This window comes from Anarhichas minor, unplaced genomic scaffold, assembly GCF_050575085.1.
Source record: "Anarhichas minor isolate MPS153535 unplaced genomic scaffold, ASM5057508v1 ptg000004l, whole genome shotgun sequence".
Lineage (NCBI taxonomy): Eukaryota > Metazoa > Chordata > Actinopteri > Perciformes > Anarhichadidae > Anarhichas > Anarhichas minor.
The window spans coordinates 11,006,473-11,024,462 of NW_027466450.1; the positions used below are offsets into that span (position 1 = coordinate 11,006,473).

Below are 17,990 nucleotides of genomic sequence, written 5' to 3' on the forward strand. Positions count from 1 at the left end.
TCCGGAGACGTAACATGGACTTATATGGTTCTTCAGAACGAGCCGAAATGCTTTCATATACATTCATGTTTTCTTTTTGCCTGCACACACACACACACTAATGCAGTGCACCTCTGGGACAAAGTTGGTCCAGGATGTCAGAGCAGAATCATTTGTTGTTGGTGCAAAGCTACTGGATGGATTTTAGAATGTTATTCTACTCCAGTCTGTTCTTACATTGTTGTGAAGGTTGTGGAATTTGTGGCAGTATGGCATACCAGTGTACATAGATGTAGTCTGAAATGAAAACTGTTGGATCTGCAGTAGGTGATGTCAAGTTGTGAGATGTTTGCCATTAGAATCAACATTTTTCTTCATTCGCTTAGTCAGTGGTGAATAGGCAGTGCTGCAGAATATAATTAGTTAGTTGAGCTGGGAATAGCACAAGTAGCTTCCACCTGGTGGATGGAAACCGGTGAGAAAAAGGCAGTAGACTTCGGTTTGTGTGACCAGGACAGAGCGGTCCTGCAGAGACAGTAAGTGACTTTTATGATGGCAGAGAGAGAATGAACACAAACAGCAGCATCATAACTCATCATGTGTCATTCTAACATCAACAGTAACAAACACACACATGCACACACACACACACACACACACACACACACACACACACAGAATGCCTTACAGTCTGTTAACCATGCAAGACAGAAACACTTTAGAGTGGTTCATACGTTTCAGTGCCGTTACAGGGACCTAGCCATTAGTTTGAGTTGTATTCCATATTCAAGAGAGCGACCGCCCTTCTACAGCCGTGGATTTCCTTGCAAACCGGGGCTTGATGATTAATGTCGAAAGGCAGACTGGATCCAGAGATCTGTGCCTTTCGGTCACGGCGTAGTTATGCATCCCGGCCTGCAGGAATAGGAAAGGTGCCCGCACACATCCAAACACACACACAGATTTGCACACACACACGCTCACGTTCACCACCCCTCTACAGAATAAGGAGAATATCAGATGCTGTTTGTTTAGCATGTTCTACTGCTGAGCAATGTTAGAACGTTCTTTTGTACAAAGTACAAGTATACTTATAATTCTTGTATTTTATTTTTTTATAATTTCCAAAGAGATGTTGTAGATCTTGCACACTGTAAGAGGCAGTTACAGCGAATATTTATTTGCAAATAAAGATGAACAGTTCTGGAGGTTGACTGCTCATTTCATTTTGTTGCCATTTTAAAATTAAAATAAAAACAGCATTGATTCAAAAGAAGAAATGCTATCCTATGTCTTTCAGGTTGTGAAACGAAAAGCTCGTAGAGGCAATCAAGCCCCATCTATTCATACAGCTATTATTGTAACCTATTGTTGAATGTATCAGTCTTGCACCACCTCTTTAACCTGGTTGCTTCCATGAAGTCGTACACAGAACTGATAACCAAAAGATGGAGCTGTTGGACCGCTGACCAGCTCCAGACCTGACACGTGAGAAGCCCAAATTTAATTCCTGCAATCATTATGGAAATGTAAAAGATAAATAATATTCAGATTGGATGTAATATTTTTTCTGTTGAGAGTTTGCCTTATCCCTTCTTCAAAAAACCCATTATGATTACATATGCTTTATGTCCTCATACATATAGTTTATATAGTGACCACATTTAAAGATATTTACGACCTCCTCTCTTACTGTGACATTTTGTTCTGTTATTTCTAATTCATTGTAGATTTACATCAAACACTTTATCACAGATTGCTCTAATTAGTGTATAGCAAACAGACTGACACAACAGATAGTGGCTCCAATTAAGATAATATAAGGTTAGGCGTTAGACTAGTAAATCAAATGCATAGGATAGAAAGCCGCAACCTCCATGACCAGGTCACCGGGTGGTTCAAAGAGCTTAATTCTCCTTAATAGGATTACCTGTCCCAAGCTGGGATGCCCAGGCGGCATCTCAGCTTGGGACACTTTTCACAGCAAGTACTGGGAACACGCAGTCCACGGCTGTGTTTATCATCATTGTTTACTTCCATGACAACTTTCAAATTCAGTATATTTAATTTACAGTAGTCAGACTATCTACGGGGTGATGCGTTAAACATTTAAATGGTATAACATCGATCAAGTCTAATGGGGCTGCTGGATAAACTGTCGGGCTGGCTCGGCCTGAGGAAGAAAGAGGTCAACGTTTTGTGTTTGGGACTGGACAACAGCGGCAAAACTACCATCATCAACCAGCTCAAACCGTCGAATGTAAGTACATGAAACTGGGACTTATTATAAGAGGCGATTGTGTACTGTAGTCTACCATGTGGGGGCACAATCTTGTTATGCATAAAAAACAAAATCTTATACCATTATCATTCAGGATAAATACTGTGACAAAGGCCTGTCAAAATCTCCTTTATTTAACTGCAATCATTCATCGATTGCTTGTTTTCAGCATTCGAATCATTTAGGCCCATTGTCACCCGACTGGAAACATGTTAGTCAGGTAAAGCCCATATCATACTTTCCTTATACTATTTCCTTGTTGACATACTTTTGCCGTTACTTGTCTGTTTTTGTGTGTTTGTGTGTGCGCGCGTGTGTGTGTGTGTGTGTGTGTCTCTGTCTCTGTGTGCGGGTGAATGCAGACACAGGCACAAGAAATAGTCCCAACAATTGGCTTCAACATTGAAAAGTTCAAGAGTTCAAGGTAGAATTTTACAGACAATTATGCATATTTATTAGTGAGTAATTAACAGACATGGAATAAAAAACAATGGCTAAAACACCATTGAGTAACATGCTAAGCTGTCTGCGCTCTCTCTCTCTCTCTCTCTCTCTCTCTCTCTCTCTCTCTCTCTCTCCCCCTCTCTCTCTCTCTGCAGCCTGTCTTTTACAGTCTTTGATATGTCTGGGCAGAGCAGATACAGAAACCTATGGGAGCATTACTACAAGTATGAGACACACAACGTGCCCGTCACTCATCAAATATTAAAACTCGTTGCCGCCCCAAGACTCAATTCTAACTTATTCTTCTGTCCTCCTCAGAGAAAGTCATGCCATCATATTTGTCATTGACAGCGGTGACAAACTGAGAATGGTTGTTGCCAAAGAGGAACTAGATACTCTTCTCAACCACGAAGGTAAGCATGATTGACATATACTATATTTCTACTATATTAGGCCTTTTGTAAACTATGCTATCAGGCATAGTTCAGGGTTCATAACAAACAATGCAGTTTTAGCAGTTTATTGCCATTAGTATTACTACTAACTGTGTCCTGGGATCAGTTGTTAGTGTCCGCATAGTCTGAATCTGGCATGTTAAAACCATGTGTGTTTTCAGATAAAATCAAGATAAAATGTGTCTATCAAATGTGTCTATCAAACTTTAAATGATCTGCTGGTACTCAGCACACTAATTAATTATTGTATAGATAAAAATATGATTTTTGTCCGATAATTCACTGGCCTTCATGTCTGATTTATAATCCAGATATCCGCAGCAAAAAGCTGCCTGTATTGTTCTTTGCTAACAAGATGGATCTGCGGGATGCCGTGTCTTCTGTCAAGGTCTCCCAGATGTTGTCTTTAGAGAACATCAAAGACAAACCCTGGAACATCTGGTAAAATATCTGTCCTCTGGTCACACATACAGTCCTACAACGAACACAGGAATCATGCTAGTGTCAGGTAGTGTTGAGGGAAGTGCACTTGGATTAAATATGAACTGAGCCAAGCCCTGCCCCTTCCCCATCCACAACATTGTATGCTTCCAGAGTTGCAGCTTAAAGTCTTAAACAGAGACAATAAAGTGACCATGCATATTTACTCACTCCTTCCTGGGCCTGTTTCCAATATCTGCTTGTTTGTCCTTTTCCATGGCTCGGGTTAAATATTATTCGGAGGCACCGCCTGGTTAGTTTGTATACATGTGTTTACCATCCTGTTTACTCATTAGACAGATGGAAGGCAGATGGATTAAGAGCAGGACAGCTTTAAACAGCCAGGATCCGAGAAAAGTCATAAGAAAGTGAACGTGCGCCAAAAGCAGATTAACTTCTCGACATCTCCTTATATTTTTCTCAGTGCCAGCAATGCTATTAAAGGAGAGGGCCTGCAGGAAGGGCTGGACTGGCTACAAGGTAAAGTTCAGTAACTTAAATTAAATTGTCATACTTGGCCAGAAGAAATTAAAGGCGGTGTTAAATTGTGCTAAGATGTTAATGTCATCGTGTCAAGTGCTGTCTGTATTAAGACATGTCTTTTTTTTCATACCCGTAGAACAAATTGCACAGTAAGTATCATCATGTAAAGTCATTGTGGTGGTAGACTGTATCTCAGCATCTCTCTGGATGGGATTTAAGTCACGGTAGGCCAAGTGAGCATTACCCAAACAACAGGTTTTTGATTGACTGTAAATAACACTAAAGAGAAAAATCATGTACTATTGAAATTACTCAACGGCAGAAATAAATCCCATCCAACTGTATGGTCTGTGAAACGTTTAGTTTTGATCCCCCCCCTTGTCCAATTTGAACGTATGTGCTGTGTACATTTCCTGATCTGAGCCATCGAACGCTCTCCAAAACCTGTCGTATTTTAGCAAAAAAAAATGCTACAAATAAGTTTTGAAGTCTTGAAAAGTAAATCTTCGTATTAATTCCATGGTTTTCAGTTTGCACCCAAACCCTCCAAATCCGTCACATACAAAGAAAGCACAACCAGATTTAATTTCTAAAAAATATCTATTTTTGTTTGTTTCTCCTGCCAGATCATATCAAAACAATGAGCTTGTGAATGATTGAAATGCCTGTGACCGTTGACGCGATGTGGATTTGGAAACCGGATCTAATTTACCACTTGGAGTTCTCATCACACTTGATGTTGTAGGCCTTAAACAACAACGTCAAATAGTCTGGTACCTCCTGTGCACGCTACGACTTTGACACCATGTTTTTATGAAACAACAGAATATAATATTGTAATTGGTATATGACTACTCTCTAATGTGAATATTTAAAGCACCCACAGATAGTAAGTTACCTATGTTATTCATAAATATCCTTAATGTTGTTTCTGTATAAAGCAACATTCAAACATTTTATATTTCATTCCATGATCAACTTAACTGTTTTTGTGCTGAATATTGTACCACCTGGAGGACAATAAAAGCTTGTTGCTGAGTTTGTGCTGCGTTTCATTTTTTGTAAGAAGGAAGCCAGAAAATACACAAAACAAAATAAAGACAACATTATAATTGAAAATACCAATTTAATAAATTATGCAAAACACAATGTAATCATTGTATCACAACTATATTTACAGAAAGGTGCAATGTCAATAAATAATAAATAAGAATAAATATTAATTATGAAAAAATACTAAATACAGTTTATAAACATTAACATGCAAGATGTTTAAGAAGAGCAAGATTTAAAAACTTTGGGAGAAATATAAAATGTGTATAAATAACCATGCTGTTTGTCCAAAGTAGTTAAACAGCTCTATTTTCAACCAACAGTTTTGTTTATCGTATATAATGAATTGCAAACCAAATTCATCCTTGGGTCCCTCCCTCTCTTTAGTTAACCCCTTCATTATTGACGTCTGTTTCTTCCCCAACTCTTCCTCCTCGTGTCACTTTATCTGCGTCGTTCCTATTTGAGGAACATGTGGAGGAATTTGGTGTGGAAGCGAGCACTGGAGTCCATGAGGAAACACAGGGTCTGGAAAGTCTCCCTGTCGTCAAGATGGTTTACTGAAAACACATGATGATGATTAATTACTTTTTATATTGCTTTTAATGTGAACCAGAGGCACTGTGGAGGTATTCAAGATCGATCTAGGTGGTCCCAATATGATTAACAAGAAGAAACATTTCTACGTCTGTCTTTTCTACATACTTTTATGATTGCAATATCACAATATCACGGTATGGGAGTATGGTATTACATTTCTCGATGCAAGGAACCATTATTACTAGGAACCAAGAATCATTTTGAAAAAAGATAAAAAATGTAATTTACACTCCAGGAAGCCTATCCTCCTCACCTATTACAGACATCTCAAAAAACTCCCTGGTGACCTCTGAAAACATGTTCTCCAGCTGCTGGATGAAGCAGAACCTTTCAGGAGCCGTGCTGAACACCTTGCAGATCTGCTGCACCATCTTCACCGCCCACGTCATGTGATAGCCGTCTTTCTCACACACCTGAGGATGGAACAGGACGAAACAGAAAGCTGAACCAATAGTCCTTTTCACAGCACAAATGATGTTAAATAAACTGTTATGGCATCTGATTGAGGAGGTAACGGAATAACTAATAAATACATTTAGCACCATGAACAGCACAAGTTACTCCAATAGCCCGGAGATGACAGTGAGGTAACTGGAGACTGTTTTAATAGAAGAGAGATCTGTCTGACTAGTGCATTCTGGGTCAGGCTGCAGCCCCCTGACCCTGAACAGGAATAAGCAGACGTGACAAAATGAGTCACACCAGGGCAAAGCGATAGCTGATGAAGTTAAGATGACTCATTTTACTGTTTGCATCAAGCTATTCCTGGATGCACACTTGTCCTGAATCTGTTTAATCTGCTATTAATCAACTGTACAATGCTGGCCTACACCTGATTCTCAATTAAAAGCCAATAACGGTCCAACATACCACTACTAACCAAAATGCCAGCTAATTTCCTCGAGCTGATGATGAAACAACTAGTATCCTCACCAGTATGATGTACACAATCAGTCTGGAGATCTCGAGAATTCGTCCGTTGACGGCCTTGCTGGCTAGAACGGTGTAGCAGAGACTGCTGCCACACAGCACCAACAGACGAGCCACATTCTCCACATGCCATGGCTGAGGGATGACTGGAGATTATAAGGAGGACCATATATACAATCAGTGGGGGGGTCCGTAACACTACTATGTGTTTATCTGTGACGTGAAAACATTAGGACCACTGAAGTACGATACCAATGAGCTCCTCCAAGATCGCCAGCAGGGAGTTGGTGGTCTGGTATTTGGCTTCTAGTTTGCCGAAGAGCAGCAGGATGGCCCTGGCCAGGTCCCACAGAGCGCAGTGAGGCAGCCCCCTCTCCACCAGATCCTGCCACTCGAAGGTGCCTGCTATGGTGGAAGAAAAACAAGCTGAATAGGAGGCAAGCCACGCTTTCCAACAACAGTCTCAACTAAACTAAAATCAGCCGGATAAATGTGTTCTCGTGAAGTCAAATAAACACACACCACCCTCACCCTCTGGCATCAGAGGTCCGTAGAGGATGAACAGCAGGTGTGCCTGGCTGACCATGGGCCAAGGCTTCAGGAGTTGCGTCAGCCAGAATTGGCACTCTGGCTGGCTCGGCCACGGGTCCAACAGAACCTTACGGCAGAATAGACGGAGCTGCAGCTTCTGGTCCCACCTCACCCCTGAGGACAGACGGAGGAATAGAGAAACATGTTTTTTTTTGGAATCATGTCTTTTAAGACTTTTAACGAGGCTCAAGAGGAAAAGGCCCAGAGTATAAAGAAATAATCCTCTCTGATGGGACTGCTCTCCATGTTACACCTCTACACACCTGGTTTCCCCATGATGACGGCCTCTATCTTTTGCAGCAGATTTGTGAGGTCACTCAGGAAGTTGAACACTCTGTGGCACTCCAGCTCATCCCACCCTGCGATCAGTGTCTGTGAAGTATTCAACAGTACATAACGTAACATTTTCAATGGCAGAAAAGAGTCATATTTCCCTGCTTAATTGTTTCCAGACATTGGGATGACACGCAAAGGTGAGACGTGATTCATAAGAAGCCTGCGATTTCTCAACCATACATATATTCTGTGTTTCTACATTTTCCTTTAATCACAACCAAGCTTCAGTTGAACTGTTTATCTTCATATGAGGCCCTCACCTGGAGGAAGACTCCGTAGCTGGAGAAGCCCATGCAGTCTGGTGCTAAACACTGCTCCATCAGGAAGCAGGGAATCTGAAACAGATCAGTGGGACAACTTTATTTATTTTGACTTATTATTAGCATAGGACATAGGTTATGATCAACAGATATTAGGGCTGAATAATATATCGTTTCAGCTACAGCATTGCAATTTAAGCATGTGCAGCATTCCAAAGGTAATGAGGTCAAATGACACTCTGGAAACCGTTTAGCTTTTCAGGACTAGTCTTAAATAAATCAAATAGTTCAGCCTGGTGTGACATTATCTAATCTTGCTGGCTCGTCCTCTCACCTCTCCTTTTCTTACCTGTGAAAACTTGCTAAAGATAAACTTTAACCTGTCCTTTGTTGGTTGCAACAGGGTACATCTCTTGAACAACAAACCTGAGACATTGAACACAAAGCACATTGTCAAATTAAATAGATTTTGATCTTTCCTCTCCCTTCACTTGACAGCGTAACTTGTCCATCGTACTGTACGGTGGTCATTCAAGTGTATGCCAGGAGAGCCTATAGGTAATATGCCTGCCACAGATCAATAGGTTGTTAATTATAAATTTCAACTTCCAAGTCTGGAGAAGAGCTATACAAAGTAAAGCATTCAGCTAAATATGCATATCCACGTACCCAGGTCTCTGTAGTGTTCAATCGTGGATCTCTGTTCGAGGCAGGTGGAGTGGTGAAAGCTTTGAATGATCGTTTTATTCTTCCAGGCCAGGGTGGAGATGTAGTCCAAAATGTATCTCGTGATTGCCTTGGACACCATGCTGAGCACACTGATCTCCAGCACTGACAAACGCACACATTGTTTATTATCAAGTTTCAAATATGTAGACTGAAAAGACATTTTAGTTCTTCACTAACTTGTCCAAATGTGTCCTAAAAGTAGTGGTAGAATTGGATTTTTGTTACACACATTCAAAAAATGTGTTAGAACAAACAGTTGAAGTACAATTTTATGAATCATATTATTCATATTTACTGTAAGTATAAGCCTTAAATGTAAAATATCCCAAATACATGAACGTTTCAAACAAACTCTGACAGACATGTAAGTTTAAATGATGTTAGTTCCACCTACTAGACAGTTTATCCAGGATCATGTCGAACACCTCTGACGGGAGACTGTGGAAGAAGCTGCCGCTAGTGGTGTCGACGGTACACTGGCTGCGGGTCACGATGGTTCTGGTCGGGCGTGGCCGACGACGAGGTGTCCTCTTGTGGGACTTGTGTGTCAGTGTGTAGTTCACCGCATTTCTGGTGGCTTTCCTCACCATGACTTGCACCGCTGAATTGACTGTAATAAACAAGATAAAGCAAATTTTACAAGAAACTTTCAAGCTAACCTAACGTTAGCTTAAAAAAAACAAAAACTCCCCTTTCACGCAAGCGGCTAATGCTAAGTCAGCATAGCTAACGGAGCAGCTAATGCTAAGTCAGTATAGCTAACGGAGCGGCTAATGCTAAGTCAGTATAGCTAACGGAGCGGCTAATGCTAAGTCAGTATTGCTAGCTAACCTAGCTAGCTAAACTTATAAACTAAACTCCTGACAAACTAGATGAATATAGTAGCGGTTTCATTAACATTCAAGTTGACGTAGTCTCTTACTGAAACATATAATTAATAGCAATACAAGCTAATAGTATAAATTAATATAGTATCTTACCAGTACTATTAACTTAGTGATGTTGATAGTCTTCTGAGATAGTGGAGTGAGTGTCAACTAGATGTCTTTGATGACACCGTGGTATTAGACAACGGCGCGAAACAAATTACTTTACTGTGATAGTAAATGGTACTGTGTACATAGTACATAGTACTACATAGTACTGTGGCCCAGATCACATCAAGCTTGGCCTCTACTTAATAGATCAGCGTAATAATAGTAATGCTATATACAGTAATAATTAGGCAGCTCTGTAAGAAAATGGTATACAATTATTGAATTAGTTAATTAATGTGTAACCACAGACTGTATATAAGAAGTGTGTAACGATACATTGAGCCGTCAGATAAACGTAGCCTAAAAGGCATTCTCCTCGGAAATATAATAGAATATATATGTGTACGGATCTCCACAACATTCCTAAAATATAGTACGAACTACATATCATTAAAGGCCCTGCACTCCCACACAGGTGTTTGCCATTCTAACTGATTAGATCATGAATTAATTAAAGCCACATTAACATCACAGACGAGTTTCATAACATAACATTCATAACTATTCAGCCAAAACACCTGTATGGGTGTAGTATAGGGCATTTAAGATAACTGGTTATGCAGTAAATAAATATGGTAGGAGCAATCTGTTACTGCTAGATTACTATTTGATATTTGAGAGAAAAAACATGCAACCTGCACAAAATAATTCCGTTAAAAGCCAACCTATTGAAATATATATATATATATATATATATATATATATATATATATATATATATATATATATATATATATATATATATATATATATATATATATATATATATATATATATATATATATATATATATATATATATATATAATGGGATATTCTATTATATTTCCGAGGAGAATGCCTTTGTATATAGTTAAAAAGATATGTGCAGTATAAAAGTCCAGCTTTTCAGACCTCTGTAGACATAAATACACACACAAAAAATGAAGAACCGTACTACACACACTATTATGATTGTGTGTTACCCCTCCAGCGCTGTGCACAACAGACCAGCTATGCTCAGCTGCTAATCACAGGATTATTCTGCTTAACTAAGACTATTAAGTGTTCCACATTCAGATGGCGTCTCCCACAGGCAGACCTTGGAGAGGATCATCCCTTCTCTACAGAGCTCTCACAGAGAAGTGAACACTGCATAAGGGACCCAGGGGAAGGGCTGGGAAAATGCCCTTGTATACCAACAGGATGTCACGGTAGGTTACACTCGGGGCGCAGAGGGTAAGAGAGAGAGAGAGAGAAGAACTGCCAAGGAAGAAGATGGACCTCAGAGGAACCCGTTTTGAATGACCTCACCTGGCTTGCAGGACAGTAGGTACCACACACGCAATCACAAACACATACAGCACCGCATAAAGTACAGCTTGGCTATCAACTTGAACCCTAATTGTAGTTGATGTATATTCCCGTTGCCTTTAAGTTGATGCACTGATTAAGTCATTGAATTTTTCATTCTTTCTTTTCATTTTGTCTTGTTATCCATTTCAACAGATGTGGAGCTCCAGAGAGCTTAGTTATTGAGGCAAAAAACAGCACAACCGGTGAGGACAATATCTCTTCTGTCTGTCTCTGCTTGGAAACACTGCTCTGCCTCCGGGTCCACGGGTTTATCTGTCCAGAGAGCAACAAGCCATCACCGGGACTGTCTCTCATGTCATCTGTAACGCGATGCTCCTGATGCTGACAGGGATAAGGACGATGATGATATCTAACACTGACCAGTCACATATCTGACACTCCCGCAGCATAGACTTGACTTTTGAGGCAGCAGTGGAGACAGAAGGAGCTGGACAGTGTGGAATCAGTGGCAATGGCCTATTTATTTGGAAGTGTACCATCTGGACACCTCTGATCATGGATCTGTAGTCCTCTTGTGACCTTGTTGGTGAGTATCCCAATGTGGAGAGCTTTTACTAAGAAGTGAAATGTAAAAAAAGTATATGAATATTACATTTGGCTTTGCTCTTGGGTGGGCTGATTTGTGGGTAAACCAACAGCAAAAACAAGATGGTTGTCACAGCCTTGCCTTTGTTCCTATTGCTCACTAGTTATGCCTTCAGTGTAGTCAATCATTAAGTAAACACAATGAGGCTTGTATCTGATATTCTAAGAGGCCCCAGCAGTGTCAGGTCTGACGCTGAACAATAATCAGGCTCTGTAAACAGCCACTGTTCTCTGAGGAAGTTAAACAATGTATGAGCGCAGTTTGGTTTCTTTGTTTTGACATTTAAAGTCGCTCTGCTTCATTCTTGCCGAGGCAACAGGGGATTTTGCATTTAAGTAGGTATTATTCCTCAGTTAATTAAATTACATTTTGATTGTTTGATGTATTTTTCAGAGACTTTGATAGTCATTGTTCGAAAATGTGTCCCCACATTATTCAGGGTTTTTTCACTTGCGCTATAAAAAAAAGAAACTAAGCGGTAGAGAACATTTTGTTCAAAACATTGAGAAGGAACAGAAGTAAATGCTTAACTACCAAATGGGTTTCTTACCTAGAGTGTATCCTGTGTGAACTTATGAATGTAGAACTGAGCGCCAGGTCAGAGATCAAATTGGACAAAATATGAGTTGGTCAATTATCACAACATAAGTCACTACTATCCCTTATTGTCACAGTTTGGGGCTCAGTGCTCTGTCATCAAGTCATTCAGTCCCTCTCTCTCTCAAATACCCTGCAGAGCTGTGACAAATGTTCAAAGTTAGTGGTTTATAACAGTACTCTCAGCTTGGGTGGTTCCTGTAAATGTTTAATTTCCTCTCTCTCTCTCTCTCTTCCTTCCTGAGGGGTGGTGGGGAGCTTAACAAATAGACTGCTGTGGTTTGCCCTCCGGAGGAGAGCGTTAAACAGGTGAAGCTGAACACTGCTCTCATTAGTTACAGATGCAGTCACCTGCCACTCACCAGAGACTGATGCCAGAGAGTTTCCGTAGCTATTTCTGCCCGCACTCCGGAGACACTTGAGGAATGGCTCAGACTCTGTGACTGGATGTAAGCTCAGTGGAATTGACTGTACTGCTGGGGACCATGCAGATAACAAGAGGAATCCAGCCTCTTCTTCAGCCTGCGGGACTGAAGTTTTGTTCTGAAAGTGTTTCTTTTGTATGCTGCGACATGGCGTTCCTGTGTGTCGATTTTCCCTTTTACTCATGTTATCTGTGGATCCAATAGATATTCATGAGCCTGCTTGATGACATGCATTTTGAGACATCCAATTGCTCTTAAGTGCCTCCTACGCACTTATAAACAGTGACTTATAAGTGTGACTTTGTACTTTGCAGTTTGAACATCCATCCCGGTGAGCAAATCATGGCCAGCACGGCGGTTCAACTCCTTGGCTTCTTCTTGGGACTGTTGGGGTTTGTAGGAACTGTTGTTGCAACTCTGCTCCCCCACTGGCGCAGCACAGCCTATGTGGGCTCCAACATCATCACAACCACCGCCTATATGAAAGGCCTGTGGATGGAGTGTGTGTGGCAAAGCACTGGCATTTACCAATGTGAGCTGTACAGATCTCTACTGGCGCTGCCACGCGACCTGCAGGTACGACACATTCACCAGTTAGTGAAAGTATTTTATCCAAAGCACCTAATCATGGGAAACAACAAAAAATGAATTGCTATTTTGATTATTTATAATCTTTTCAGCGGTTTTTCAAGCAAAAATGTTCAACAAATGTGAGGATTTTCTGCTTCTCTCTGTTTCATATCATTGTACACTAAATATCTTTGGGCTTTTAACTATTGTTAGTTGCTGCCCTAATAATTGCATTGCCCAGATATATAGATGGATGGTCCGGTATGACCAAGCAGTTGCACTTTTCTAACCCTACGGGCTACAATAGGAATCGGTTTTAATCCCACTGTTGAAGTGCTTGTGTTTTCGCTTCCCTTTAGGCTGCCCGGGCGCTCATGGTGCTCTCCTGCGTCACCTCAGTCCTGGCATCTCTGGTTTCGGTGACGGGGATGAATTGTACCCGCTTCGTCCGTGACTCCTCGATCAAGTCTTCGCTGGTGCTAAGTGGGGGGATATGTTTTCTCTGCGCTGGCCTGCTCTGCCTGGTCACCGTGTCCTGGACCACCAACGATGTCATCATAGATTTCTACGACCCCTTCCTTCCCAGCGGGATGAAGTGTGAGATTGGCCTGGCCGTGTACCTCGGTTACGCCTCGGCCTGCGTCAGTCTGACCGGAGGAATGGTGCTATGCGGGAGCAGCAGCAGCGACAGGTCACGGAGGCCCCTCCATGTGCAGAGGGGTCGACCGTTATCACCTCCCTCTGCCTTCAACCACATATACCCTCCCGCTCCCCCCTACAAGCCCCCCGAGGCCCTGAAGGACAATCGCGCTCCCTCACTTTGCTCCCTTTCCAGCAGCGGCTATAGGCTCAACAACTACGTCTAAGACCACCAACTGCAAAACTATGGAGACTGTTAAAAAGATACGGCACAGACCAAAACTGAACACTTCTCCCACGTAATATCTTAACAAGTATTTTAGCCTCTATACTGAAAAAAAAGAGTTAAAAAATGGAAAAGGAAAGAAGTTACCCCACCATGTTTGACCAAAAATCAGATTTGGAAAGGATATCAAAATCTGCTCAGGCTTTCCTCTAACTTTAACATGACCAGTTCTAGGCTGAGCTTAATTGCCAAACATAACTCACAGTGTGTGTGTGAGAGAAAACTGAGAGCTCAAAGCTTGTTGACCTCTTGCTGTGTAACCAAAGGACCAGAAGGTGGCAATATGTTACTGCAAATAGCCACAGAAGAAACCACATACAAATTCCTCATCGTATGCTGAAACACACGTTAATGGTTAAGCTATTGTTCTGTCACTTCCTTGTTCTAGCCTACTCTCTTGTTGGGATTAACTCTGTCTGTTGTCAAATATTATATTACTTTTAAAGTAGATGGATGATGTTTTATGTTGTTGATGATGTTTTCACTATGTAATATTTTCATGCCAAAGAAAATTAAAAAAAACAATGGCCATTTCTGATGATTTAAACATAGAGGAGTACTTTATAAAATACTTTTTTATTGTTTTTAATGAGCTGATAAAGCAGATGTTCTGTCGTGTAAAAGTCAGAAAAACACAGCTGTAATTAATGACATTGATTGACCTGGGTTACTGGGATACATGAAGGAAAAAAGACATCGTTAACAGTATTAGTTCCACCTGTGCTTTTCCTCCTATGGCACGTCCAAACGTCTGCTGTGACAAAAACCTACAATAGGTGACAAAGTGACACTTTTTGGCCCAAAAATCCATTGTTGATTATTTACTTTTAACACTCAGGAAACCCTGCTGCAGTAGGGTTGGGGTTAGAATTTGGCATTTCTCTGTCCAACTTTTCATGTATTGTGACATTTTGAATGTAAAGCTGAAGAAAGCCACTGGATGGTGACAAAGGTCTTTGGAGAAGGCAGCCTAAAGCCTTCAGTTAGAACTCATTTTTATTCATTCATTTTTATTATACAATGCTATGCTATTGTGTAGAATAGATAATGGCACTTTTTATGAATGGATCTTACCCAAAGTCTGAGTACTTAAGTCAAGTATGGGAAAGATAATTTTGTACCATTTGTGGAGGCTGAATGCGACTCCTCTGAGGCTTTCCAGGATGCTCGCTTACCTGTAACACTGTGGACGTGTTTGTTAGAAAACTCTCCAATTAGAGCTGCCCTCTGTCTGGCAGCCACACAGACACTCAATTAGAGGACCCGTCACAATTCAAGCAAGTCACTTCTTTTATTGCCAGTAGTCAGACTAGTCAGCATCGACAAGGAGCTCATTTAAATTGCCGGTAAAGCCCAAAGAATGAATTCACTTTAGTTTTTGAGTTTAAATAAGGAAAATGCTTGCTGTACCGATTGCTTGTGGAGATCAACCGTATGAAACTTCTTTAAAAAATGTTTTGAAAAATGCTACGGAAATATCACATGAAAGTGATTGTAAAAGTTGAGGGCATATTTTCAGCACCATGGACAGCTCCAAGGATACAGCCTATTGGAATGATAGATGTTTTAGTAGGGATTGTAGATCTTTTTTCTTGTTGTGGTTTGAAAGCAGTCCATATACGAGATAACTTTATAAAGTATATTTACATAGATATATGTAGCACATAGGAGAATATTGTGACTCACATGGCACTTACAATACACAGCGAATACAAGTTTCATACTCGATTACTTTAATCATCAGTATATAATAAAACAAGTCTCAATTATTACTATGTCCTGGTGCATTCAAGTCCAGATTTGGAGACATATACGACTTCAAGTGTACTAAATGTGACCATAATGATGCTTTGATTTTGATGTAAAAATGCAAAAGCTTGTGAGTTGTGTTCTTGGACGAAAGAAACGTGCGTGCGTAAAGTGAGTGATGAAAGGAAAAAAATATCTATTCCTGTGCGGGGTTTACGTCCTCAACATTACCACCTTACTGCCAGCGTCTGCAGAATAAACGCGAGGCAATAATTGCGGAGCAAGATCATAAATCAGGCCTGAAATATAACCTGGCAGAGCAAAGATTTCCTCTATTGCCAATATGATATTATGATATTGGAAAGCTTTCCCGAACAGGTTGTGCGTCATGCCACTCTCTATTAGATGCTATTTTCGTCCTGCCCTGGAAGACATTCATCCACCATCTACTCACCCTGACAGCACCCAATAAACCCACCACTCCCATTCATCTCCACCCACCTCCACCCTCTCTCCTCGCCCCTCGCTCTCTTCCTCTCCCTCTCTCTCCTTTCCGTCGAGCCTTGGTGACTTAAAAAACAACATAGGAGAATTGTGTTTGTTCGGCCAAGAGGATTCTTTTTCTGGTACCTTAATAGTTTTCCAATAATATTATTTGGAGGACCTGCTGCTGGATTTTTCTCCAAAGGAAAGGTAAGATAATGTCAGTTTATTATAGTATCTTCCTTTATGTGTTGGCTCACTGGAATTGCATTTGACCATCGTGACAGATGTTGATTTAAAGAGAGATCAATAATGCAATTCTGACCTCCTGGAACCATGGTGTCAGCGCAACGGGGAGCTGAAACCTAAAGGTTTGATTCTAGTGATGCCGCACATCGGACACAAAACCCTTATGCATCTGTTGTAGGTCTCCTCTGGTAGTTTTTTGACGGTGCGTCGCGTTTGGGAAGCATCAATGGACTTTTACGCACGAAACAAAAACCATGTAGGTCCATTTTATTAACCATACTATGCCACAGAGCAACCTGAAGACTTTTTAAGAAACATTAAAATGTAATAGACATCGCGTGAGTAAACTGGCAGAATAATTGGAGTAAGTCAAGTCTGTAAAGCGAGCAGAAAGGCGCGCATAAAACATCTTCAACTGCCTTAAAAGCTTAACAAGCGTAACGCTAATAATACCATTATTTCTGGTTTGGGATTTTTTGGATTCATATCTTTTGTTTTTATGACACATGGAGTGCCGTTTGTTCCCCTTCACGCGTCAGTGGGACACGGTAAGGTATCCACTCTATAGCTAAAGTTGAAATATGACATTTCGCAGTTTTAAATAAACATCGAAATGAAAAACACGAAAATTGTATGTTTTGTTTTTTTAATCAAAGAGGCTTTCAGCACCTGCTGTTCGTCTTTACTTAATTGTGTTGGTTAAAGGATTTGGATTCAAGCAGTGAGGGGAGGAAAATAAAAATTAGACTCGAAAAAGCAGGGGATTTCAGCCGGCAATGTGGGTTACAAGTTATGATGTTGTTTTCTTTAATTATTTGTAGAAAAATTGGAATTATATATATTTCTCTAATATTGATTCCATCTGTGAGGTTTAACTGGGAAAAACGCCACTTTCGGCAAGATTTTTAATTATGTGCGTCTATATTTTGGTGATCCGGAGATTTTATAGTATAGTATAGAAATTTGCATTAAGCGTGAAGTTGATCAATGTAGAAAACATGAAATTCATATTTAAATAACTTTGTATTCTCCAACTGGAATCAATGGGTGTCAGTTTGAAATATTCACTCAACATGAGAACAAATTACATCTTGTCACTTTTAAGAATCTGGATTCCTTACATAAAGTGTTTAGATAGTATTGTTTTAAAGTTGGTGATCACATTACTAGATCTTATTCATATGAGTTTAGTCATCTCCTTGTAATGCACATGGAAGCACTTTAATTGCAGTCAGCCTGTGCCGTTAACCTAAAATGTGTGTGGCACAAGGTGAGGCTTCAGTGAAATAGTTATTTATAAGTCAAAGACCATATAAATGTGTTTCTTTCCTTTTCTTTCTAAAGTTCTTTCCATGAGATTCCAGTTCCCCGCGCGCAACAGTACTTGATCTCA

General features: G+C 40.5%; 3 protein-coding genes across 3 annotated transcripts; 2 read left to right on the plus strand and 1 right to left on the minus strand.

Annotated features, from left to right (window-relative positions):
• Positions 1 to 2,116: 2,116 nt before the first annotated feature.
• Positions 2,117 to 4,782, plus strand: LOC142963531 (ADP-ribosylation factor-like protein 6). Its single transcript, XM_076104077.1, has 8 exons — positions 2,117 to 2,239; positions 2,623 to 2,684; positions 2,860 to 2,928; positions 3,023 to 3,117; positions 3,471 to 3,600; positions 4,064 to 4,119; positions 4,259 to 4,271; positions 4,749 to 4,782. Exons 1-8 carry the CDS (start codon positions 2,117 to 2,119, stop codon positions 4,780 to 4,782), a joined length of 582 nt encoding a protein of 193 aa, XP_075960192.1.
• An 852-nt stretch (positions 4,783 to 5,634) lies between these two features.
• LOC142963547 (F-box only protein 47-like) lies at positions 5,635 to 9,296 on the minus strand. The gene is made up of 10 exons (XM_076104078.1): positions 9,016 to 9,296; positions 8,562 to 8,723; positions 8,242 to 8,318; positions 7,893 to 7,967; positions 7,560 to 7,668; positions 7,231 to 7,410; positions 6,958 to 7,110; positions 6,709 to 6,851; positions 6,029 to 6,188; positions 5,635 to 5,735 (listed from the first exon to the last, which is right to left on the minus strand). Exons 1-10 carry the CDS (start codon positions 9,209 to 9,211, stop codon positions 5,635 to 5,637), a joined length of 1,356 nt encoding a protein of 451 aa, XP_075960193.1. The 5' UTR covers positions 9,212 to 9,296.
• A 3,646-nt stretch (positions 9,297 to 12,942) lies between these two features.
• On the plus strand, positions 12,943 to 14,057 carry LOC142963563 (claudin-14-like). Its single transcript, XM_076104079.1, has 2 exons — positions 12,943 to 13,197; positions 13,551 to 14,057. The coding sequence occupies exons 1-2, from the start codon at positions 12,964 to 12,966 to the stop codon at positions 14,055 to 14,057; spliced, it is 741 nt and encodes a 246-aa protein (XP_075960194.1). The 5' UTR covers positions 12,943 to 12,963.
• The last annotated feature ends 3,933 nt before the right edge of the window (positions 14,058 to 17,990 follow it).